At 44.5% G+C, this 24,900-nt stretch overlaps 1 protein-coding gene across 1 annotated transcript in view; it reads left to right on the forward strand.

Annotated features, from left to right (window-relative positions):
• The first annotated feature begins 8,489 nt into the window (after positions 1–8,489).
• The window catches only part of LOC109916735 (small conductance calcium-activated potassium channel protein 2), a 221,531-nt gene continuing 205,120 nt past the window's right edge, over positions 8,490–24,900 (forward strand). The window contains exon 1 of the mRNA XM_048614314.1: positions 8,490–8,893. Within this exon, the coding sequence (XP_048470271.1) occupies positions 8,546–8,893 (348 nt within the window). The 5' untranslated portion in view covers positions 8,490–8,545. The remainder of the gene's footprint in view (positions 8,894–24,900) is intronic.

Below are 24,900 nucleotides of genomic sequence, written 5' to 3' on the forward strand. Positions count from 1 at the left end.
CTGTAACTGTACAGGGTCAGTGTTTATTCAGCAGGGTAAGGGTCACTCACTGTGTAACTGTGTATTTATTGTTACTCAGCAGGATGATGGGAATTACTTTACGATGTAGCTATCATGGTTCAGAGGCTTACATGGCAGACATTGGGAATCTGGCCAATGGGAATTTGATTGTTGCTGTGTTTTAGGAGGGAAGGCAGGTAAAGCTGGAGGTTTAATGCAGGGTCCAGAGGATCTCTCCTCAGTTGCAACTTTCCATAGTGGGCTAGTGTTGGGCTCTCTCAATGACAAAGTTAAAACACTGACAGGGTGCTATTGATGGCAGACTGAGACCTTGTAACGCTAGCAGTCGATTCAACCTTTCAAGCCTGATGTTCTCAATTCCTTGACTGCACCCCGCCCCCCCCAATATCCCATGATGGCTTCTCAAATAAATCGCTATCTATCTCAATCTCAATTAAAATCAGTGAACCAGCCTCCGCTGCTCTGTGCAGAAGGGAATTCCACAAACTAATGACCCAAAAACTCCCAATCTCTGTCTCAGAAGGGATACATCTTAATTTGTGATAACAAGATGTAGAGCTGGATGAACACAGCAGGCCAAGCAGTATCAGAGGAGCAGGAAGGCTGACGTTTCAGGCCTAGACCCTTCTTCAGAAATGGGGGAGGGGAAGGGGGTTCTGAAATAAATAGGGAGAGAGGGGGAGGCGGATAGAAGATGGATAGAGGAGAATGTAGGTGGAGAGGAAACAGACAGGTCAAAGAGGCGGGGATGGAGCCAGTAAAGGTGAGTGTAGGTGGGGAGGTAGGGAGGGGATAGGTCACTCCAGGGAGGACGGACTGGTCAAGGGAGCGGGATGAGGCTAGTAGGTAGGAGATGGGGGTGGGGTTTGAGGTGGGAGGAGGGGATACGTGGGAGGAAGGACGGTTAGGGAGGCGGGGACGAGCTGGGCTGGTTTTGGGATGCAGTAGGGGGAGGGGAGATTTTGAAGCTTGTGAAATCCACATTGATACCATTGGGCTGCAGGGTTCCCAAGCGGAATATGCGATGCTGTTCCTGCAATCTTCGGGTGGCATCGTTGTGGCACTGCAGGAGGCCCAGGATGGACATGTCGTCTGAGGAATGGGAGGGGGAGTTGAAATCGTTCGCGACTGGGAGGTGCAGTTGTTTAGTGCAAATCGAGTGTAGGTGTTCTGCAAAGCGGTCCCCAAGCCTCCGCTTGGTTTCCCCGGTGGCCTCCTCTACCTTCTTAAGAAATGATGTGGAGATACAGGTATTGGATTGGGGTGGACAAAGTCAGAAGGCACGGCCTTCGTTCTGGAAGTGAGGCTTGTTCGCATTCTCTGAAATGTTCAAACTCTCTTCTAAAGCAATTGTATCCTTTTCCAAATTGCAGCAAACTTTGTTTTAACTGGCATCTTAGTAAACTGACGCTCTCGATAAACCAGCAAAAATTATATCCCTGAAATACTGGAAGTTTACTGTACTATCACAATTTCCATGATGAACAAATAGTCAGTTAACTGTGCAAGTGAGAAAGCTCTCTGCTGGTAAGTTTCATTTAAAGCAAAGTTGCATTATAACAGTGATGTTTCTATTATCCAGTGTATGTTTTTATATTGATTATGTGGACCCCTTGATCAATCAGAATATTTGGTCCCATAGATGCCGGTTAATAAAAAGTTTGCTGTAAAGTACTCCAGATATGGTCTCAGCAATGCCTCGTATAACTGCAGTAAAATTTCCCCGCTTTCATAATCCATTCTCTTTGTGATAAATGTTGACCTTTTATGTATCTTCTAAGTAATCTTCAGGCTAACTTTGTGATTCATGCACCAGGACACCTAGATCCCTCCATACCGTAGTGTTCTGCAATTTCTCTCCTCTCCCCTCTCTCTCCTTTCTTTCTCTCTCTCTCTCTCCCTGTTTGAGTAATATACTGCTCTGTTTATTCTTCCACTCACTGATGTTCTTGATTCCTTACCAAGTTAATAGAGTCTCCTCTACTTGGGCAAAATGCTTGCATATAAATTCCATCCCACTACACTCATAAATCTTAATCTTAAAATTTCACAATCTTAAAATTCAAGCCAAGTTGGCCAAGGGAAATGTCAGGAAACATTTCTTCACTCAAAGGGGAGTGGAAACCTCAAACTTTTTTCCACCCAGAAAGCCACTGAGACTCCTGGGTGGTTCAATGAGAATTTCAAAACTGAGTTTGCTCCCTTTTTGTTTGGGCAAAGTAATTAAATGTTTTACAGAACCAAAGTGAGTTGACCGAGCCATGATTGAATTGAATGACGAAACAGGCTTGAGGCTGAATGGCCTTCTCCCATTCCTATGAGAAAAATTACAGATGTTTGACCCAAACAGTCAGCTTTAACATGCTTCCAGCATGGCCTTATATATTGATTTTGGATTTGTATTAACCGACTCTGAGTTCCACAATGGAATCAGCATCGAGATAAGAGTGTGCAATTTAATTAACAACCTGTAATTGCTAAGTGCTGGTTAAATAAGTCTATTGTAATCAGGCAGTTACCTGTCAGGCCTGTGATGTGCTTTACCTCAAGAACAGCTCATTGCTTTCAGAGGTCATTAATCCGCAGCAAGCTGTCACTGGACACAAGGGGAGCAGCTCTAGTAATCAAAGCCAGTGTGACTTAATGAGTTCCACATTCCCTCTCCTAGCTCGATTGACTTCGGTGTCCATTGTTTAATGCTTTAAATATAATTTCACCAACTTACCTTCATCCGCAATCCAAATGAATTGATGCATTGACAAAGCCACTGGATATATTTTACTGCATCGAGCTCCTCCCCAGTATGTACCCGCTGTAGAGTTGCCAACTCTGATTGGTCATGATCCTGGAAGTTTCATCACTTGTGCCTACACTCACATTCCCAGCATTGGTCCCCCAGATTTACAAATATGCAACTAAATAATGTCAGGAAACGTGAAGCTGGGGACTATTAGCAGAATGAGTTGCTAGCTGGCTTCAAGACAGAAGCAGAGAGGGGAGTTATTCAGAAGGTGAGAAGTGATATTTACAGGAATCAATGCTGTTCACAATTTACATTCACTGTTTGGACTTTGGCATCAAGAACATAATTTCTAAATTTATGGATGACACCAAATTGGAGAGAATAGTCTACAGTGAGGAGGACTGCAACATATTACAGGAGGATATTAATAAATTTGCAGAATGGACACATAAATAGCAAATTAAGTTCAATTTGTGAAGAGATAGCAGGAGGTCTGTTATTATTTTGTAGGTGTCAGTCTGGGTTTTCATCAAAGAGATGAAAGACTCTGAGTTCAAATACGTCAGTCACTACAACTTGTGATACAGGTCAGCAAGGCCACATATAAAAATCAAACCAAGCTCTGGGTTTCATTTCAAGAGGGGTAAAATTAAAAAGAAGGGAAGTTGTTCTAAACTTGTATTGAAACTTGATTAGATTGCATTTCAAATACTGTGTGCAGTTCTGATCACTGTGTGTAAAAAAAAAATATAGAGACACTGGAGAGAGTGCAGAGAGAAGATTTACCAGGACAACACCAGCACATGTGTGGGTCTATGTACCAGGAAATGATTGAAAGGTTGCACCTCTGTCCTCTTTAAAAAAGAATGCAGGCCATAAAAGTGATAAAAGGTTTTGATTGACTGGATCCAGAGAGAAAGTCCATTTTGTGGCAAGGTGCAGAAAGAGAGGCCATCAATATAAAATCGTCACCAAGAAATCCAATCGGGAATTGAGGAGAAACTTCCTCACCCTGAAAGTGGGGAGAATGTGCAACTTGCTCCCACGAGGACTGGTTGAAGTAGATATTTTTAGATGTACTTGAGACAAAACAAGACAAGCATATTGGAGACAAGGGAATAGAGAGTTATAGTGATAAATTTAGGTGTGAAAAGATGAGATGGGCCAGCATGAACTGATTGGGCCAAATGGCCTGTTTCTCTACTCTTACGTCCCTCATCAATATGACATGCTCATTTGTGCTGGCCTGTTCACTCCCAGCCAGTTGGAAAGCAAATGGACTGATTACTGGATTGGATATCAACCAAGTAGCCTCACCAACTCCAATACCCACCCCACATCTACCCCACACTCACCCCCAACCCAACCCCGCAACTTGAGTATTGCTTCAAAGATACTCCAGAAAGTCAACATCATCTGGGACAAAGCAGACTACTTAGTTGGCATCGTATCCACTAGCTTCAACATTCACTTCTTCCACTAATGACAGTGGCAGGAGTGTGTGTACTATGTACGACATACACTGCGGCAACTTGTCAAGCTTCCTTAGAGAACCTTTCCAAACCAATAATCATTTCCATCTAGAAGGACAAGGGCAGCAAAAAATTGGGAACGTCATCCTCCAAGCCACTCACCATCCAGACTTAGAAATGTACTGCTGCTGCTTCTCTGTCATTGGGTCAAACTCTTGGCCCTTCCTCCCTAAGGGTATTGTGGGTGTATCCATGTCAGGTGGATTGCAGAAGTTCAAGAAGGCAGCTCACCACCACCTTCTGAAGGGCGATAGGAGATAGTGTCACAGAGTCATAGAGCTGTACAGCACGGATACAGACCCCTCAGTCCAATTTGTCCATGCATACCACATATCCTCAATAAATCTCGTCCCATTTGCCAACATTTGGCCCTTATCCCTCTAAACCCTTCCTGTTCATATATCCATCCAGGTGCCTTTTAAATGTTGTCATTGTGCCAGCCTCCACCACTTCCTCTGGCAGCTCGTTCCATACATGCACCACCCTCTGTGTGAAAAAGTTGCCCCTTAGGTCCCTTTTAAATCTTTCCCCCCCTCACCTTAAACCTATGCCCCCTTGTTCTGGACTCCCCTACCCTGGGGAAAAGACCTTGTCTATTTGCTGTATCCATGCCCCTCATGATTTTATAAACTTCTATAAGGTCACCCTTCAGCCTCTGACGCTCCAGGGAAAAAGACCCAGACTATTCAGCCTCTCCCTATAACTCAAACCTTCCACCCCAGCAACATCCTTGTAAATCTTTTCCGTACCCTTTCAAGTTTCACAGCATCTCTCCAATTGCAGACCAGAATTGAACGCAGTATTTCAAAAGTGGCCTAACCAATGTCCTCTACAGCCGCAACATGACCTCCCGACTCCTATACTCAGTGCACTGACCAATAAAGGCAAGTGTACCAAACGCCTTCTTCACCACCCTGTCTACCTGTGACAGATTGGCAATAATTGCTGGTCAGCCAGACTTGCCTACGTCCAATGAAATTTATTTACATCCACTTAACTAGAAACAGTGTCAAAGTCCACCAAAGTATTACCATTGTCTCCTAGTCCTCTGACCACTCAAACAGACTAATAACTGGTCAATTTGGACTATATTGCCAGTCCACAGTAAAGATATTTAGTTTGCAAGGTCTATTGACCAGAGGTTGAGCATGTGCAAGTCACTTGTATGGAATTGTAATGATTTTCTCTCCCTGTGAGAGAGCAGGTTATCGTGTGGCCTTTTTTAAAATCCATATTTTGCAGACTTCCACAGCAAATGCTATATAATTTCAGGTTTGATGTCTATGAGCTTCAATCAGTGAACTATAATTAGCTTGAAAGCTCTATGCATCTTTTGGGCGTCCAACAATGATTTTTTGATGTGGTGAGGATGCTGAAAGAATCTCGACTCAACCAGATGTCTGTATTTGTGTCTATTAGTTTGTGAACTGTAATTAATGGCACAATACTCCATGTCACTCTGGGATGCTGCAAACCATCCCATGCCCATTTTAAACAGTGGGATACTGTTATCCTTGATAAATGCCCTTCTGTTTTGGTGCTAGCTCGGCACTGAAGATTTTAATGTCAAGAGGTACCATCCATTTACCCTTGTTGGTATCTGTACCAGGGGCAGACTCTTCCAGAAGGCTACAAACAAGGAATGAATGAGGGCGCATGGTTAAATCATTAAAGTCACTACATTTTACATCTTGTTCATGGAGGAGCTGGCATTTGAGGTATTGACCTTGCTGTTGGGGCATGGTAATGGGAATGTTGCACCAGGCCATTCTGGACCTGGGTCTCGGGAGAACCAGTGAAAGAACCCATGGCCACAGTGTCTCGCATCTTTAACATTGTAGGTAATCTCAGGGATGATTTATCAAATAAAATTTGACACCCAGCCACAGGAGAAAAGTGGTATATTTTAAGGAGTGTCTTATAGAAAGAGGAGAGATGGAAAAGGTAGAGAGCGAATTGCAGAGACAATTTTAGTGGCGAGAAAGCAGAGTTAACATCCATTCTTCAGAACATTCTGAAGTGTCACTGGACCCGAAACGCTAATTCTGCTTTCTCTCCACAGATGCTGCCTGACCTGCTGAGTTTTTCCAGGAATCTCTGACTTTGCTTCTGGTTTCCAGCATCCACCTTTCTTCTGGTTTTTGTTTCGGGAATTCCAGAAACAAAGGGCTGAGGTTGCTGAATGCCCAACCATCGACAGTCGAACAATGAAAATTGGGCATCTGCAAGAGGCTAGCAGTGGGCTTGCTCAGTGATCTCTGGGGTTTGTGGGCTGGACGAGTATGTCCATGGAACAATTTGAAGACAGAGTTGTGAATTTTAAAATGGAGAAACCAGTCAGAGAGCTCAGGGGAGTAATGTAAATAGGACATAGTGTACATTAGCATGGTTTTGGATGAGCTCATATCTACGTAGATTAGAATGTATGAATTCCTGGAGTGTGTTACAATAGTTAGGGCTAGAGCTAATGAAGACACAGAGAGGGTTCTAGCGACAGATGACCAGAGATAGGGGTTGAGTCGGGTGATATTATGGAGGTAGAAGCAGTTGAACCAAGAAAGAACTTGCACTTCTCTATAATCTTCCACAACCACACAAAGTAGCCAACAATCAATAAGAACATATACCATGTAGTCACTGTTGTAATGCAAAGGAAGATAGGAGTAATGTTTAGAATCCCTACAGAGTAGAAATAGGCTGTTCGACCCATCCAGTCTACACTGACCCTCCGGATCCACCCCCCTACCTTATCCCTGTAACCCTACATTTCCCATGGCTAATCCACCCAGCCTGCATATCCCTGGACACTATGGGCAATTTAGTGTGGCCAGTCCACTTTAGCTGCACATCTTTGGACTGTGGGAGGAAACCGGAGGAAACCCACGCAGACACGGGGAGAATGTGCAAACTCCACACAATCACCCAAAGGTGGAATCAAACCCAGGTCCCTGGCGCTGTGAGGCAACAGTGCTAACCACTGAGCCACCGTGTCGCCCTGGGAAGAAGATCCCACAACACAGTAGTGATTTAGGGTTTGGTTGAGGAATTGTTTATTTCTGTATAAGAAGGCAGGCAGGCCATCTGAGTGGTGTCCCATCCCAAAGGCAGCACCTCTGGCATTGCAGCACTCCCTCAGTATTGTTATTAAGGGCCAGCCTGGTCAACAAGTCAGTAACCAGGGAGTACAGTTTTAAAGTAAGGGACATGAGGTTTAGAGGGGATTTGAGGAAAAAGACTTTCACTGGTGAGTGTGGGTATCTGGAGCTCATGGCCTACAAGGGTGTTTGAGGAAGGAACCCTCAAGACATTTCAGAACTACTTAGATGAGCATTTCAAATGTCAGAGCATACAAGGCTATGGGCCAAGGGTTGGGAAATGAGATTCAAGTAGATATTTGATATAGATGTTTGATGACCAGCACAGACACAATGGGCCAAAGGGCCTCTTTTCATGTAGAAACTCCATGATCCATAATCTCTGGAGTGGATCTTGGACTAAAACCTTTCTTTGCACAAGAACCTAATGTACGGAGCCAAGGCAGAGTAAACACAGAAATACCGACCATCTTAACCTCGGGGATCTGGGAGAAATACAGAGTTTACATCTCCATGAAGCCCCTTTGTCAGCTAACATTAATTCCACAAGCAGTCTGAAGTGAACAAATGTTAAATATATTAAAAATGTGGATACTGGAAATCTGAAATAAAAACAGAATTTGCTGGAGTGTCTGAGCAGATCTGGCAGGATCTGTGGAAAGAAAAACAGAGTTAACGTTTTTCATCTGGCAAGTGTTTAGGGTGTGGAATGCAGTGCCTGGAAATGTAGTGGAGGCAGGTTCCATTGATGTATTCGAGAGGGGCATTGGATGGCTATTTGAATAAAAATAGTGTGCAAGGATATGGGGGAGAAAGCAGGAGATTGGCACTAGGTAAATGAAGCTCGTTTTAAGAGCTGGTGTAGATACGATGGCCCAAATGGCCTCCCTCTGTATTGTGGGACGTCAGTGATTCTGTCATTCTGAGCCCAATCAGACTCTGCTTTAGAAATGTGTTCAATCCATTCCTATATTGGGACTAGTGTGAGAGGGCTGTGTTTACAATCTCTGACTTGGTGTCTCCAAGACAAAGTTATTAACTTCCAAATTCTTTGTTTGGTTTACATTTAGGTGAACACTAGTGATTTCCATCGTTTGCACCATGCTGGATCCAAACACAGCTTCAGCGAGAGTAACCCTTTCACTGAGATAGCCATGACCAGCTGCAAGTATAATGGAGGGGTGGTGAGGCCCCTGAGTAGCCTTGGCACCTCAAACAGGAACCTTCATGACCTGGACTCAGAGACTCAGCCTCTACAAACCAACTCGGGGCTGGAGGTGGTAGTCTCCAAACCATATCAGAACAACATCTCCAATGACAGTCTGGTCAACGAAGGCAGAAAATCACTCAAAAAGTCACAGAATATCGGCCATAAACTGGGACATAGGAGGGCCCTGTTTGAGAAAAGGAAACGCCTGAGTGATTATGCGCTGATATTTGGAATGTTTGGGATTGTTGTTATGGTGACAGAGACAGAATTGTCATGGGGAGTTTATACCAAGGTAAGTCTAGCTTTCTTTTCTTAATGACACCATTCTCCAGAGCCAAGATTCAGCTTAAATGGTAAATCTAACAAAGCAGAGTTCAAAAGATCCCCGGATTGTGTAAAAGCTTAGCCAGAGGTCTGTGAGTTGGCCTTGGACACAATTTTCTAAACTGAGTTCAATAAATGTGGACATTTCCATTTAAAGTTAGGAAAATGACCAGGAGATCGTCATAAAAACCCAAATGGGTTCATCGTGTCTTTCAGGGATAAGAAGCTATCACATCCTTCGTCAGTCCAGCTTACTCAGGAATACAAGATAAAAGAGCCCTGGAGTAGACCATTCGGCCCATGAAGCCTGCTCCCTCATTCATTACTAACCTCCTGCCTTAGCTCCACTTTCCCAGCCACTCCTCATATCCCTGAATCCCCTGAGAGATTTGCACTTCTGTTGGACTCCGGTCCTGCTCTCTGCTGTTCAGTCTTGGGGTAGACAGGGTAGGTGACTAATATTGGTCTTGCTGATATCCACAATATATATAAAAATATTAGTGTCGGAGTTTTAAATTAAACGATGTCTTGTACATTTACAATATATCAGACTCATTTGTCAGGATGTAAGATAAGGTCAAGCAAGTCCGAGTAGAAAACTTAATTTGCGATAATTCCCATGAAAGAGGCAGTATTTAAAAATGGGGCTTTAAACCTGAGATTGATGTATTTTATTGGGCAAAGGTGCCAAGGATTATGGAACCAAGCCAGTTGAATGGTGTTAAGCTACAGATCAGTAAAAGGTAAAGTCACCGTAGTTCCAGAGGACTTTTGGGCTGCTCCCACAGTAGAGAGAGACAGAGAGAAAGATGACTGGTGGTGGTTTAACCCAATGGTCGTCACGCCATAGGCCATGGGCAAGGTGAGAAGGTGGGATGTTCATGTGCAGGAATTGAACCTGCACTGTTGGTATCACTCAGATCAGTCATGATCTTAATGAGAGGCGAAAGGGACTGGACAGTCTAAGAAATCTCTGTAAGATGTGGGCGCAGAAGTAGGCTATTCATCCCACTGAGTCTGTTCTGCCTTCAATGAGATCATGGCTGATTTGATAATCATAAACTCCACTTTCTTGCCTTTTCCCCATAACCTATGTGACAGTGAGCCACTCAAACTGAAAAGGTTCCAGCTACTGTATCTGGTCATCACCTGTGTCAGCTGATATCTGCCAGGATACCATGTACAATGGGATTGAGTGGGGCATATAATTGGCCTCAATGCCTGAGACCCTGAGAACAGGAAGATAATTAAGTGGGATTTGACACGCCTAATGACTACATGTGGTCTTGTTGTAGAGTCGTAGAGTCATACAGCATGGAAACAGACTCTTCTGTCCAACTCATCCATGCTAACCAGATTTCCTAATCTGAACCAGTCCAATTTGCCTGCATTTGGCCCATATCCCTCTAAACCTTTCCTAACCATGTACTCCTCCAAATGACTATTAAATATTGTAATTGTACTCGCCTCTACCACTTCCTTTGGCAGCTCGTTCCACATATACATCACCCTCTGTGTGAAAAAGTTACCCCTCCCTTTTAAATCTTTCCCATCTCACCTTAAATCCATGCCCTCTAATTTGGGACTGTCCTCCTTGGGGAAAAGACCTTGGCTATTCACCCCGTCCATGCCCCTCATGACTTAATAAACCTCTATACGGTCACCCCTCATCCTCTGAAGCTGCAGGGAGAAAAAGTCCTAGCCTATCCAGCCTCTCTTTATAACTCAAACCCACCAGTCTCAGTAACATCCTTATAAATCTTCTTTGCACCCGTTCCAGTTTAATAACGTCTTTCCTATAGCAGGGCGACCAACTTCTTGTTGAGAAGTTTGAGGACATCTGGCGACAAGAGGACCTCCTACAGAGACAATGCAGCCTGAGTCTCTAATCTCACACATAAGTGACACATCCTGTAATGTTCTCTTACAGTGGCCAACAAAGTCTCGGAGAACCTATAATGTAGAGTTGTTCCATCGAATGCCATATTGCCTGTTTTAAGCAGTCAGTCCCAGAGGCATATTTTGCTCACGACACAGCAAGAAACTCTTAAGTTGTTAAGCCATTAAACCCAATAGACCAAAACTTGCTGGGGATGAGATGTCTTGTCGCATTCACCATTAGGCTCTTGCTTATGCTTTAGATCAAAATAATTTGCCCAGTGACTTGTTGAAAATGCTGACAACAGCACAACAGAGGTTTCAGAGCATCTGGAGCTTCAGACAATAATGGGAGCGAAAGCCTACCTCAATCAATGAGAGTTAAGTGTTGAGGAAAGAAACACAGAAACACTGGAGAAGTAGCTTGAGTGAATTAAATTCAAATCAGATACAGATAGAAAACTATAGAGACAGTGATTAGATTAAAAGGGAGAGAACTGAGGTAGGAAAAGTATGAAGAAAATGTAAAATGTTAAAACTTAAAAGAAAATTTCAATTTCTCACCAAGTTCCCATCAGCATCCATGACAGTCAAAATTACATCATTTTCTCAGTAGGTGAGGCTGATTAGCATTGCATTAGCAATTACCGTGTTGTTAAATGGGAACTTGCACTGTGCAGTTCCGGTCCTAATTTTCTGAAGCGAGTCTGAGTTTAAAGTTTAAATCCTGCAAGTTCATAAAAATAGTGGGGAGGCGCAGGAGGAGGTGCCCCTCTGTAGCAAAATCACACAGCAAGTTCTGGAGATTCACACTTGTCTGTGTAATCCCTGCTCTTGCTGGTGGAGTCCCTTATTAATGCCCAGGTTCAGTGTGAGGCCAGCATTGCCTTTCCAGGAAGTCATGGTTCTGAAATCTCTGGAGCAGGACCACTATTGAACATCAACGAGAGACCGACCTGGTTGAGGAGTTTTGTACCAGACTCGGTGGAGATGAAATTGGAATTCCGCATTGAGTAAAATGAGCAAATCAGCTTGATTCCCACCCCTCAGGTGGGGAATGGACTTCCAACATGGTATCATCCAGTCTAATGTTACCTGCCATTGACTGGGACACTTCTGCAGAGTAGCACTGTCATTCCCCAGTCTTAAGATTCTGAGTTCAAGTCTATTCCAAAACATTGAGCACAAAATCCAGGCTGAGACTCCTAGGGGACCACTGAGAGTGCTGCACTCCCAATGCTGCTGCCTTTCCAATGAGACATGAAACCACCACCCCGTCTGCTCTCAGTAAATGATCCCATTGTGTTTCATCAGGAGAAGGAAATTCCTCGCCACTGTCCCAGCTAAAATCAATTGCTCAACTGACATCACCAAAATTATTTCATAGTCATGAGCTCATTGCCGTTTGTGAAATCTTTGTGTGTGTGAATTAGGTGTAAAGTTGCCTACATTACAACAGTAATTACACTTTAAGAAGATATTTATTAACTGAGGTCATTGAAGGGCTTCAGGATCATTAGAAATAGGAGCAGGATGAGGGTGTTTGCCCAATCGAGCCAGCTTTGCTATTTGACCAAGTCCTGATCTGATTGTGACCTTAACCCCACTTTCCTCTCTACCCCAGCAACCCTCCCCCCCAACCATTCACTCTGTTGTTGATCACAAATCTGTCTCTCAGCCTTGAATATTTTCAATGACCCAGCTTCCAGCGAGGAAGAGAATTCCAAAGAGTAATGAGCCTCGAAGAGGGAAAATGAGTCTTCTCTTCACCTTGTCTTAAATGGAATCCTTTGTTGTCATACTGGACCCCTGAGTCTAGATTCCCCTGGGGGGGCGAGGTGGGGATGGGGAGAGTGGGGAGTTGTCTTCCCAGTGTCTAACTTGTCAAAACACCCTAAGAATTTAATATTTCATTAAGATCTTCGTTCTTAAATTCCAATAAGTAATGGCCCAACTTACTCACCCTATCCTTATAAGATATAATGCCTTCACCTCAGGAATCAGAGAGGTGAATATTCTCTGCACCACTTCCGTTGTAAGTACGGTTCACGAGGTGAGGTTTCACCAATGCTGTATTTGTTAGTAATAAAACAATCCTACTTTTATATTAGCAATGAGAAGAAAAGAAATAAAACAAAGAACTGTGGATGCTGGAGACAAAACCAGAAATTGCTGGAAAAACTCAGCAGGTCTGGCAGCATCAGTGGGGTTAACTGAAGAACCATTCTGAAGAAGGGGTCATTGGACCCGAAACATTAATTCTGTTTCTCTCTCCACAGATGCTGCCAGACCTGCTGAGTTTCTCCAGCAATTTATATTTTTGTAGAAATGAGGAAAACTGGATTAGATACACTCAGATTATTTTCCCAGAGGAGGCTGAAAGGAGATTTAGCAGAAGTGGATAAAATCGCTGGGGTGTAGTTCTAATAGACAGGAAGGTTTAGATGAGAGCAGAGATGTCAGTCACGAGGAGGACAAGATCTAATGTAACTTTTTGAAATATTAGAGGGGAGTTGAGAAGATGGTTCACCCAGATATTGCTAGGGATCTGGAACTCTGTCTAAAATATCGGCGAAGGCAGAAACTGGCATCATGTGTGAAAAGGATTTGCACGTGCACCATTAAAAAGGATGTACTGGCCTTGCAGGCAGTTCAAAAGAGATTTATGAGGCTATTTTCTGGGATAAGGATGTTAATTTATCAAAAAACAGCCAAACAGATTAATCCTGTATTCATTGGAGTTCAGAAGAATGAGGGGTGACGTTAATGGAACATTCCAGATTTTGAGGGGGCTTAACAGGGTAGATGTTGAGAAGATGTTTTCAATACTGGATGCATCTTGAACTAAGGCATTGTTACATAATAAGCGGACACTCGTTTAAAATGGAGGTGTGAAGGAACTTCATCTCCCAGAGAGTAATGAATACCTGGAATTCTCTAGCCCCTCAGCGAACTATGGAGGCTAGATCACTGATAGTATTTAAAAAGGAGGTAGGTAGATTTTTGAAATATCAGGGAGTTGAGGCTCGTGCTGAGCTGACATGAAAGAGAAATTGAAGCCTGGGGTAGATCAGCCATGATCACATTGAACAGCACGGCAGGCTGAGGGGCCGAATGGCCCACTCCTGTTCCCATTTCTTATGTTCTTAAGAAGTGCTGTGAACTATAAGAGATTGGACCCAGAACTGGAGACCGCCTCTCAGCTGGCACAGACACAGCTGGCTGAATGGCCTCTTCTGTGCCAGATTTGTCTGTGATTCTGCAGCTGTTATTTGCACTGGTTCAATATCACTCAAAATCCTGCCCAGCAAACTAAGATGTCAATTTTGGTTTTGAACTTTTCAATTGACCCTCAGCCTTGAACAGCTTTTTGGGAGAGAACGTTCCAGTTTTCTATTCACCATCGTTCACTACCCCTCGATTTAAGGTTGAACTCCACTCGTTGGTTGTCTGTTTCTGCCGTGTTTGTTCATGTGACAGAATGATCCAATTCTCCACCCTCAGATCTTTGGGCACACATCCCACAATGCACCAGGATCCAGATTCCTGCACCTCCGTTACTGCTGTCTCATCATTAAGACATTGCAACTCGAAACGTGATGTGGTGAGGTGGACAAGTTGGTGACTTTTGAACATTTTCTCCCAGTCCTTAATATCAAAGCTGCCTGGCTTCAAGGAGAGCTTCAAAGCACTGTCCAAGCGTTTTCTTGATCCTGTCCTGGAATGTTGGTCACTGGGAAGTTGAGAGATTTGGATTTAGTGGGGGAACAGGTTTTGGAAAACAGTGATCTGTCCTTCAAAATCAATTTTGTGGGAGATGCAGTTGTTATCTCCTTGTTCCTTCTCAACCTCTCCCCTCATCAGAGGCATGGTGACCCTCAGGTTAAACCACCACCAGTTGTCTCTCTCTCTCTTTCTGATGAGACAGCAGCCCTATGGTCGGGTAGGAATACGGTAACTTTACCTTTCCCTCCACACTCGTGTAATGCCCTGAGACCTGGACTCTGTATTAGCCACCAGCAGCTTCAGGTACAATGTGAGAACCTTTGAACAAACATCCTCCATGAAGCCAGATAATTGCTGCCTTCATAAAGAAGTAGGTACGAACATCCTGGCTCAAACTTCCAAGTTAAAGACCCTGTTCTGATACCTGGCCCAGTACTCAATTGCCTCCATAAAAAGACATTATTTCTCTGCATCCGTCCTCTCAAATCTTTGAATCATGTTGAACATCTCAATCATCAATTAGTGATACATAGGAATACAAACCCTAGTTCACCCTTTTAGCCACAGTACCCTGCAGCTTTTAGATTTTCAGTTAACATCTCCAGCCCAAAAGGGGCAAATTCCAGGTTAGCACTAACCTTTGTGTGAAAATCACTTCCTGGTTTCATTCTTAAATATTCATGGGATGTCAAGATGACTCTTCAGTTTGGAGCTTCAATGTTCACCCGACACATTCCACCAAACATTCAAGTTTCCACCTCTGAGAGCATCCCACTCAGATACACTGCCCCCCTGCATGTCCCATAGCTAACCTACACAACCCCAGACCACTATGGGGCAATTTAGCATGGCCGATCCACTCTAACCTGCACATCTTTGGACTGTGGGAGGAAGCCAGAGCAAACTCACGCAGACATGGGGAGAATGTGTAAACTCCACATAGACAGGCACCTGAGGGTGGAATCGAACCTGGGTCCCTGATACTGTGAGGCAGCAGTTCTAACCACTGAGCCACCGTGCTGCCCTTTGGGCAACTGTTTGTATGGAGTTTGCATATTCTCCCTGTTTCTGTGTGGGTTTCCTCCAGGTGCTCTGGTTTCCTCCCACAGTACAAAAATGTGCAGGCTGTGTGGATTGGCCATGCTAAATTGCCCGTAGAGTTCAGGAACGTGGAGATGAGGTAGGTTATAGGGGAATGGGTCGGTGCGGACTTGTTGGGCCGAAAGGCCAGTTTCCACACTATAGGGAATCTATGATTCTATGAGAAGGCTGAAAGCGCAGCTTTCCATGCTGCAGAATCGGAAATGAGGGACAGATCAATGAATGGTATACCCTTCACAAATCTGTGTTGAAGCTTGGATCAGTTCACGACAAAGTCCTAACAGGTCATTTGGAACCTGAGGAGGAAATATTGGGTCTTGAAGGGAATATAACGTAAATGTACCAGAATTATACCTGCACTCCAAGGGTTAAATTACACAGGGAAATTCTGCTAACTAGGAACTAATTTACTGGATTGATGAAACTTTAGAGATGATTTAGTCAAACTTTTAATGATATTAAGGGGAGTAGATAGAAAGAAATTACTTTTGGTGCCCAGAACTGGGGTGGGGTCAGAGTCTAGAAATTAGAACCGGATTTTTCAGAAGTGAAATTTGGAAGATTGCCTCCGCACAGAGAGGGTTAGAAATGTGGGACACTGTTCCATGAATAAGAATCACTGCACGGTCATTTGGTCATTTTTAAACTAAGATTCATTTTTTTTAGTGGAAGATACTAAGGGATATGAAGCTAAGGTGACGAGATGAGGTTAGGCCATATAACGGTTCTGGTCTGATTGAGTGGGGGAACATGTTCCAAGGACTCTCCCTGTTTCTCTGTTCTTACTCTTCATAAGAGGCTGCTCCTACAAGATCTAGAGACGAGGGAGAGGGAGAGAATGAAGAGTTAAGGTTAAGGATCGGCCACAGTTTTATTGAAGGTAGAGCAGTCACCAGAGGTTGAATGGTCTACTCATAACATGGCTCTGACTGGTGTGTCTGCGGTTTCTTCATCTTTCTTCCTAATACCTTGCATTGGAAAACAGAGATCCGGGAGATTTGTCTATCTCAAGTTCCAATATTCTCTCCATTCCAAACTCTGTTTGACTTATTTTTCATTTTATTTGCTTAATAAGTCTATCATTTGATATTGTCCATCAAAATCTCATCAGTATCAGCCTTTCATGAGCCCACACTCATCCTTCACACTATCTTTTTCAAGAAAAACATTTACTTTATACTTTCTGATATTCCTTGAAAGTGTTTTCATTCTCTGCTTCTCATGTTTTGTTACTTTGGCCAAGTTCCAGGATTCCCATTTTCCCCATTACTGTCTTAGTCATTTCTTTCTCACAGAAAGAGTAGAAAGGTTTCAAAGGGGCCTAAGAGGCAACTTTTTCATGCAGAGGGTGGAGTGTGTATGGAATGAGCTGCCAGAGGAAGTGGTGGAGGCTGGTACAATTACAACATTTAAAAGGCATCTGGATGGGTACATGAATAGGCAGGGTTTAGAGGGATATGGGCCAAATGCTGGGAAATGAGACTAGATTTATCTAGGATATTTGGTTGGCATGGACAAGTTGGACTGAAGGGTCTGTTTCCGTGCTATACAACTCTATGAGTCTATGGGAATCATGGAAGCCATTCGGCCCGTCGTGCTTGGGCTCACTCTTTCAAGCAGCAGCTGTCCTCACAGTCCTGTTTTGTGTTCATATCCCTGCAAGTTCCTCAAGTGTCTGTTCACCCCAGTGTTGGTTTTTATAAATTATCTATACCTTGCCAAATTGAAATCAGCAGCTACAAGTCTGAAGTGATACTGCTTCATTTTCCTTCCTGTTCTTGAACCACAAATCTTCACGGTTTATAGACCAAGGAGTGGGCACATTGTTGGGACAGTTTTACACTTGGTGGAATCCTCCCAGACACTGGCAAGGAAGTCAGAAGAATTGTGTGAGATCAGCAGTGAGGAAATTCCCAATAAGGAAACCAGAGAGTCCCACTTTCTAATGATGTGTTGAACAGTGAGATGAGAATCTCACTACAGCAGCGAGAGGCCTATCTATACACATTATTGCATACTAATGTCCTGTTATTATGCTATATTGCTTTATTGACATGTAGCTTTTCATTCTCCCATGATGGGATTGGAACCCAGGTCCCCAGGGCATTACCTTGGGTCTCTAGATTACTGATCTGGTCATAATACCATTAGGCCATCACCTTCCCCCAAGGTGAGAGCATTGCCCATTGAGCTACAGTTGACTCTGACACCAGGACAGATATGCATTGCCTAAAACTGAGATGGTCAATCTCAGAATGATTGGGGTCTGACTGACACTGCCTGCTGTTTACAGAATCTTCCTGTGCACAAAAAACGGACTCTACACCCAACCACGAAACAAGTCACTGTGTTTCAAACTAAACTCAGTTTATTTGAAGACCCTTGATAGGGTTCTTACAAATGTGCAAGTCTCTTAATTAAGAAGCTATGCAAACTGGTTCGTCTCTGCACTACCAAGTAATATTGAGTATTTTCATTTCGAGACCAGTGCTCCCGCTGTGCTGCTTGGAGGGTCTGTGCGCTCTGATCGATGTGCTGGCTCACGGAGCTCCGGTTGTGGTCATTGCTGCTGGCACAGTCCTTGGGGATCCACACAGCAGCAGGAGGGTTTGGGAGTGTCTCTACTTTTAAGCAGAGAGGCACGAGTTCAAGTCCCATTTTCTCCAGAGGTGTGACATAGTGCATCTGAGCAAGTTGCTTTAAAATATAGAGAGTAGCTTCCCATTCCTGCTTGGCTGTTGAGGTGCAGGGGGTAGTGCTCCCACCTCTGAGCTAGGAGGCTCAGGTTCACATTCTAGAGGTGTATAGTAACATCTGTGAATGGGTTGATGAGGAAATCTCTTAGTGAGGTGTGGTTGGAGATTGCAGTGTTGTAACAGATGATCGTGATTTCACTCACTAGAGGGTACAGAATATCTCAAGCAGTGTCAGTCATTCATTCAGCTTCTCAGTTTCACAACATCGGCTTCCACTTGGATTCTCTAAGGATGGCCCAAAGATGAGTTACACTTCTCTTAAAACTTGCATTTGCACAGCACCCATCACAACCTCAGGATGCCCCAGAGTCCCTCACAGTCAATCAGGTGTAGCCATTGCTGTCATGCAGAATACACATAAGCCAAAGTGTGCACAGTAAGCTCCCACAAACAGCAGTACGATATTGACCAGTTAATTTGTTTCAACATTACAGCATTTGATAGTTTCTGATTAAACCCTGCCTGCGGGAAGGCTTAGCGAGAAAGGGTGAGGCAGTAAGAGATGATTGAGATCACTCATGATCTCATTGAATGGTGGAATGGACTCGGTGGGCTGAATGGCCCACCTCTGCTCCTACATTTTAAGGTCTTGTGAAGAGCTGATGGTTCCCAACCTCAAAGCCAACATGCTGGTGCAGCAAGCAATGAGGAAGACAAATACGACGTGGCCTTCATTGTAAGAGGATTTGAGGATGGGAGGACTAATGTCTTGGAATTGTACAGAGCCATGGTGTGACTGCACCTGGACAGTTTGCACAGTTTTGGTCCCCGTCCCTAAGGAGGAATCCACACAGGGAGTACAGCAAACATTCACCGGACTGGGATGGTGGTTGTCTTATGAGGAGAGATTGAGGAGATTAGGCCTGTATTAACTGAGTTTTCAAGAAATGAGAGGAATAAGGGGTAAACCATTCAGGACTGAGATGAGGAAGAATTTGTTCACTCAGAGTTGTGAACCTATGGAATTCTCTCCCACAGGAAGCTGTTGGGGCCAGTTCGTTAGATATATTCACGAGGGAGCTAGACGTGGCCCTTGTGGCTAAAGAGATCGAGGGGTATGGAGAGAAAGCGGGAATGAGATACTGAGATTGCATGATCACAATAAATGGTGGTGCAGGTTCGAAGGGCCGAATGGCCTACTCTGGTACCTATTTTCTATGTTTCTACGTAATCTAATTGAAACAAACAAAATTCCTACAAGGTGTGACAGGGTGGATGTCAATAAGAAACTCCACACTGCTCCTGCACCCCACAACTCCCCCCCCCCCCCCCGCCCCCCCCCCCCCCCCCCCCCCCCCACCCAGAACAACTGGACTATTTCAGGAAAAGGGGCTGGCCATTTCACACTGTGATGAGGAGAGACTTCCTCACATAGAAGATCATGAATCTTTGGAATTCTGTATCCCAGAGGATTGTGGAAACTCACTCATTGAGTATGTACAAGGCAGCCAGTGACAGGTTTCTGGAGTTCAATGGCATTAAATGATACAGAGATAGTGCAGGAAAGTGGCCTAAGGGTGAAAGATCAGCCATGATCTAATTGAATGGTGAGGCAGGTCCAATGGATGGAATGGTCTGCTCTTGTTCCTATGTTCCTATGAGAAAGAGCGGTCGAGGAAGAAAGAGAGAGAGGGAGGGAGAAGGTTGGAAAGAGAGAGGAAATGACAGGGCAGGTGAGAAAACTGAGAGTGTGTAAATGAGAGAGACAGAGAGAATGAGAGAGAGAAGGCTGGAAAGAGAGGAAAGAGTGGTGCGTGTGTGAAAGAGAGAGAAAGAGAGGCAAGGGAGAGATAATATGAGGCTGGACAGTGAACTGAACACTGGTGGAGTGTATCAGTTTCCTGGTGGTTAGTTAATGGTCGGATGAGGTGTCAGGAGTAGCAGTGAACTGACACTAAGCACTGTAACCAGAGATCCAGACATCCTGTACCTCAGTCAAGGCAACAACAGACAGGGATTTAGTGCAAAACACAAAGATATCTTTGCAGCTAGAAATCTGCAAAAGCTGACAGTGGAGAAACTCAACAGGTCAAGTAGCATCGATGTACAGGTCACAAATCAGGTTTTGCGTTGTAAGAAATTACAGATAAAGTGCATTTAAAATGAAACAGGACAGAGGAAAGGAGGAACGAAAACATATACACAAGGGTTTTCAATTTGGTCGGAAGGTTTCCAAGCTTATAGCACAAGGGAAAAGCTGTTTATGCATTGAACTGGTGTGATCTGGAACAGGCCAACGGAGAGGGCAGCAGAAGCAGATTCAATAGGAACTTACAATAACAATTGGATAAGTACGTGGCGGGGAGGCATTTTGCAGGGCTATGGGGTGGGGTGGAGTGCAGGCATTTTTAAAACACTTTTTCTCAGAGCCAGCACGAGGTTGATGGGTGGAGTGACCTCCAGCTGTACTTTAATATTTAATGATTCACCGTCACAAGGAAGTCTCAATGTGGAGGTGCCGGTGTTGGACTGGGATGGACAAGGTCAGAAATCATACGACACCAGGTTATAGTCCGACAGGTTTAATTAAAAACACAAGCTTTTGGAGCACTGCTCCTTCAGTAGGTGAAGTGAGAAAGAAGCTTGTGTTTTCAAATAAACCTGTTGGACTATGATCTGGTATCATGTGACTTCTGATGAGGAAATCTCAGAGGAGAATCACAGAGACATTAAAAACAAATTTTCAGTTTATTCTTTATTTCTCTGTATAGTTCCTAGGGCTGAAGCGATCAAAGTGTATGGGGAGAAAGTGGGAACAGGATGATCAGAGTAGGCTCAAAGGGCCGAATGGCCTACTCCTGTTGCTATTTGATTTTATGTTTCTATGCTTATTGAGAAGTGGAGTGATGAGACTGATTGATTGATGCCTGCTGCACGAAGCACAATGAGAGAACATCTGCTCCTCAAATGGATGTAGATTTGGGAGCGTGCATCAGGAGGGACTTGCCAAGTGGCTGTTGATGGGAGGGAGCACATGATGGAGTTTGGACGATGCTGAAGGCTCCAGGACGGGGCTACAGCATCTTTGTGCTCCTGGGCTGGAACCTCGGAGGCAGCAATGGCCTCAGCCAATCGGGAGAGCCCCGCGTTGTCTCTCCTCGGGATCTCCCTTTGCCTCGGGCACATGACACACCAGCCGCAGGTTCTCTGACCAATGACCCTGGGTGGGGAGGTAAGGAGGGCGGGGGGTGGCGTGGGGGGTGTGGGGAGCAGGGTTGGGTGTTGGCAGTGACAACTGTTGGGCATGAGGCCCCTCCTCAGATTGTTGTAGGATCCTAATGATGGGGGAGGGGGTTGGAGGGGCCAGCAGGAAGGGTGTTGGAGATGGGGTGTGAGGGTGCCATTGTGTCTCAGATGCTGGATCCTTCAATCAGGCACCAAGGTTTTAATTGTTTTTAATGTCTCTATGAATTGAGGCGTCCCCAGCAACGTGCAAACCACTCACACCACTCTCTAAACTCGGTTTACTTCCCCACTACAGGATCTCAATCGGTGACCATTGTGTGTGTGTGTCTGTGCGTGCTTGTGTGTTTTGGGAGTGGGTTGGGGGAGCGGAGCTGATCAGGCAGCAAGAACCCCTGGCACCACCCCCTGGATGTTTGAATACTCTGCCTGCACTGCCACCACTGGCATCAGATTCCAGCCTGACAAAACGCTGAAATAAAACGAGAACCTGCGGCAAACACACAGCCGGCCTGGCAGCACCTGTGCACAGAAAACCAGAGTTAACATTGCAGGTCGATTACCTTCTGTCAGGACTGGCTGTTAGCTCGGGGAAGGTTTACTAGATCTATTTGATTCGATTTGATTTATTATTGTGACATGTACCGAGATACAGTGAGAAGTGTTGCTCTATGTGCTATCCAGGTAAATCACACCTAACTTAAGTACATTAGGGTAATCGAACAGAATGCAGAGTATAGTGTTACAGTTACAGTGCAGGTCCATTCATAAGTCTGGTAATGGCAAGGATAAAACTGTTCTTGAATCTATTGGTCCGTATTCATTCATAGCTGGAATGGATGGTTTGTCTTGTGACAAGAGGTTGCACAGGTGAGGCTTGAATCTGCTGGTCTTTAGAACAGTGAGAGGTGACTTGATTGAAACATAAAATCCTGAGGGTGTTGACAGCATGGATGTAGAGAGGATCTTTTGTTCTGTGGCAGAATGTCACTATTTAAAAATCAAGGGTCATTCATATAGCCCAGAGATGAGGGAATGTTTCTTTCCTACACATGGTGGTGGGTCCTCGGAGTTCTTTCCCTCAAAATGGCTGTGAAAGCAAAGTCTTTGAATATGTTTAAAGCGGAGGTGGCTAGACTTTTGATAAGAAACTGGGTGCAAGCCTGTCAAGGGTATTGGCAGGAATGTGGAGAACCAGATCAGCTACAAAGTTATCGAATGGCAGAGCAGGCTTGAGGGGCCGAATGGCCGGCATGTGCTCCTAATTCATGGACTTGGATGTTGTGGGGCTGACGGGGAGAGAGGGGAGGGGAGTCAAAGCGAAGGTCTGTGACAGAGTACAAGGCAGCAGAAGTTAAATGACACAAGGGATAATATTTCACGACAAAAGGGGACCTGTAAAGGAACACAAGCTGGGGTTAGAGGAGCTGTAAGTGGAATAACATGATCTTCACTAACTGAGAAGGAAAGAACATAAAAAAACAAAGTTATGATCTGAAATTGTTGGATTCAATCAAGAAACAGCTTACAAGCCTTCGGGGCTTTGCTTAAAATTTGTTTCCTCTCTAACATTTTCCAGTTCTGATGAAAGATCATCAAGCTGAAATGTTAACTTTGTTTTTCTCTCTCCACAGATGCTGCCAGGCTCACTGAGTGTCCAGCATTTTCTGTGTTTGTTTAGTGTTCACTCCTGGTGGTGGGCCTAGCCCAGTGCCAAGTGAAACCGGTGCCAGGGCTCCTGTTCCAGATTCCTTCTGAGGTGTGTCTTCTCCATGAGGACATAACTATAGCTGTCTCTGAACGCTGATCACTCCCAACACACAAGCTGAAAGGCAGTGCTGATAGCATTCTGTCAGAAATCAAGTGAACCTGTGAAACAATTGGGATGAAAGCCATAGCCCACAGTGGGGGAAGTGGTAGAATGAGGAGGCACCACCAAAAATTTATGCATTTATATAGCAACTTTAGTGCAGTTAAAACATCCCACAGCATTCTATCGCTGCGATAAACAAAATTTAACATTGCATATACATTATTTTGGAGATCCTAGGACAGGTAACAAAAGGCTTGGTGAAAGAGGTAGGTTTAAAGTTGTGTTTAAACCCTGTTCCAACATTTCCCACTCCTGACGAAAGGTCACAACCTAAAACATTAACTGAGTGTCACTGTCCACAGATGCTGCCAGCACTGCTGAGTATTTCCAGTCATTTTTTGTTATATTTAAGATTTAAAGCATCGATTTCCCCCTAAACTCCCACCCCTCCCAAACCACCGCTAGACCTAGCAGCCCTCCTTTCCCCTCCTACAGAACTGATGTTTAGATTGTCAGAGGTTATGAACAGAGTTAGATTCTTAGGAGCCAATACATAAACAAAGCTTATGTTCCATGCATTGTAGAAGGTTTGAGATAGTAAGAACTGCAGATGCTGGAGTCAGAGATAACACAGTGAGGAGCTGGAGGAACACAGCAGGCCAGGCAGCATCAGAGGAGCAGGAAAGCCGACGTGTCGGGTCAGGACCCTTCTTCAGAAATGGGGGAGGGGGAAGGGGGCTCTGAAATAAATCGAGGGGGGGTGGTGGGACTGCGGAAGGTAGGTGGGATGGTGATAGGTGAGTGCACCTATCATTTTGGGATCATTTCGTTGGGATTGAAGTAATTGATAGTGTAGTGGGGAAGGGAATACAGCACTTCCTCAAAATAAGAAGAAAATCTGAGCCAGTGAAATTAGGCTATGGTTCCTCACACAGAGGGTGGTAAATACTGTGGGTGGCAAAACTGTGGATCTCTCCCACACACATGCCAATGCTCAATGAATAATTTTAAACCTGAAATTGAAAGGTTTATTTCGAGACAAGGATTTCATTTCAAGAGGGCTAGAATACAGGAGCAGAGATGTACTGCTGAAGCTGTATAATACTCTGGTCAGACTGCATTTTGAATGTTGTGAGCAGTTTTGGGCCCAGTATCTGAGGAAAGATTTGCTGGACATGGAGGGGGTCCAGAGGACATTTACAAGAATGACCCTGGGGATGAAGGGCCTGTCAAATGAGGATTGGTTGTGGACTCTGGATCTGTACTCGATGGAGTTTAGAAGGATGGGGTGAGAGGGGGCACAAACGCAGAATGAAGGGACGACCCTTTAAAAGTGAGATGAGGAGGAATTTCTTCAGCCAGGGGATGGTGAATCTGTGCAACTCATTGCCACTAAGGGTTGTGGAGATCACATCATTGAGTGTATTTAGGACAGAGATAGATAGGGTCTTGATTAGTGAGGGGATCAAGGATTATGGGGAGAAGGCAGGAGAATGGGGTTGAGAAACATATCAGCCG

The sequence above is a fragment of the Rhincodon typus genome, chromosome 29, assembly GCF_021869965.1.
Source record: "Rhincodon typus isolate 14 chromosome 29, sRhiTyp1.1, whole genome shotgun sequence".
NCBI classification, from domain to species: Eukaryota; Metazoa; Chordata; class Chondrichthyes; order Orectolobiformes; family Rhincodontidae; genus Rhincodon; species Rhincodon typus.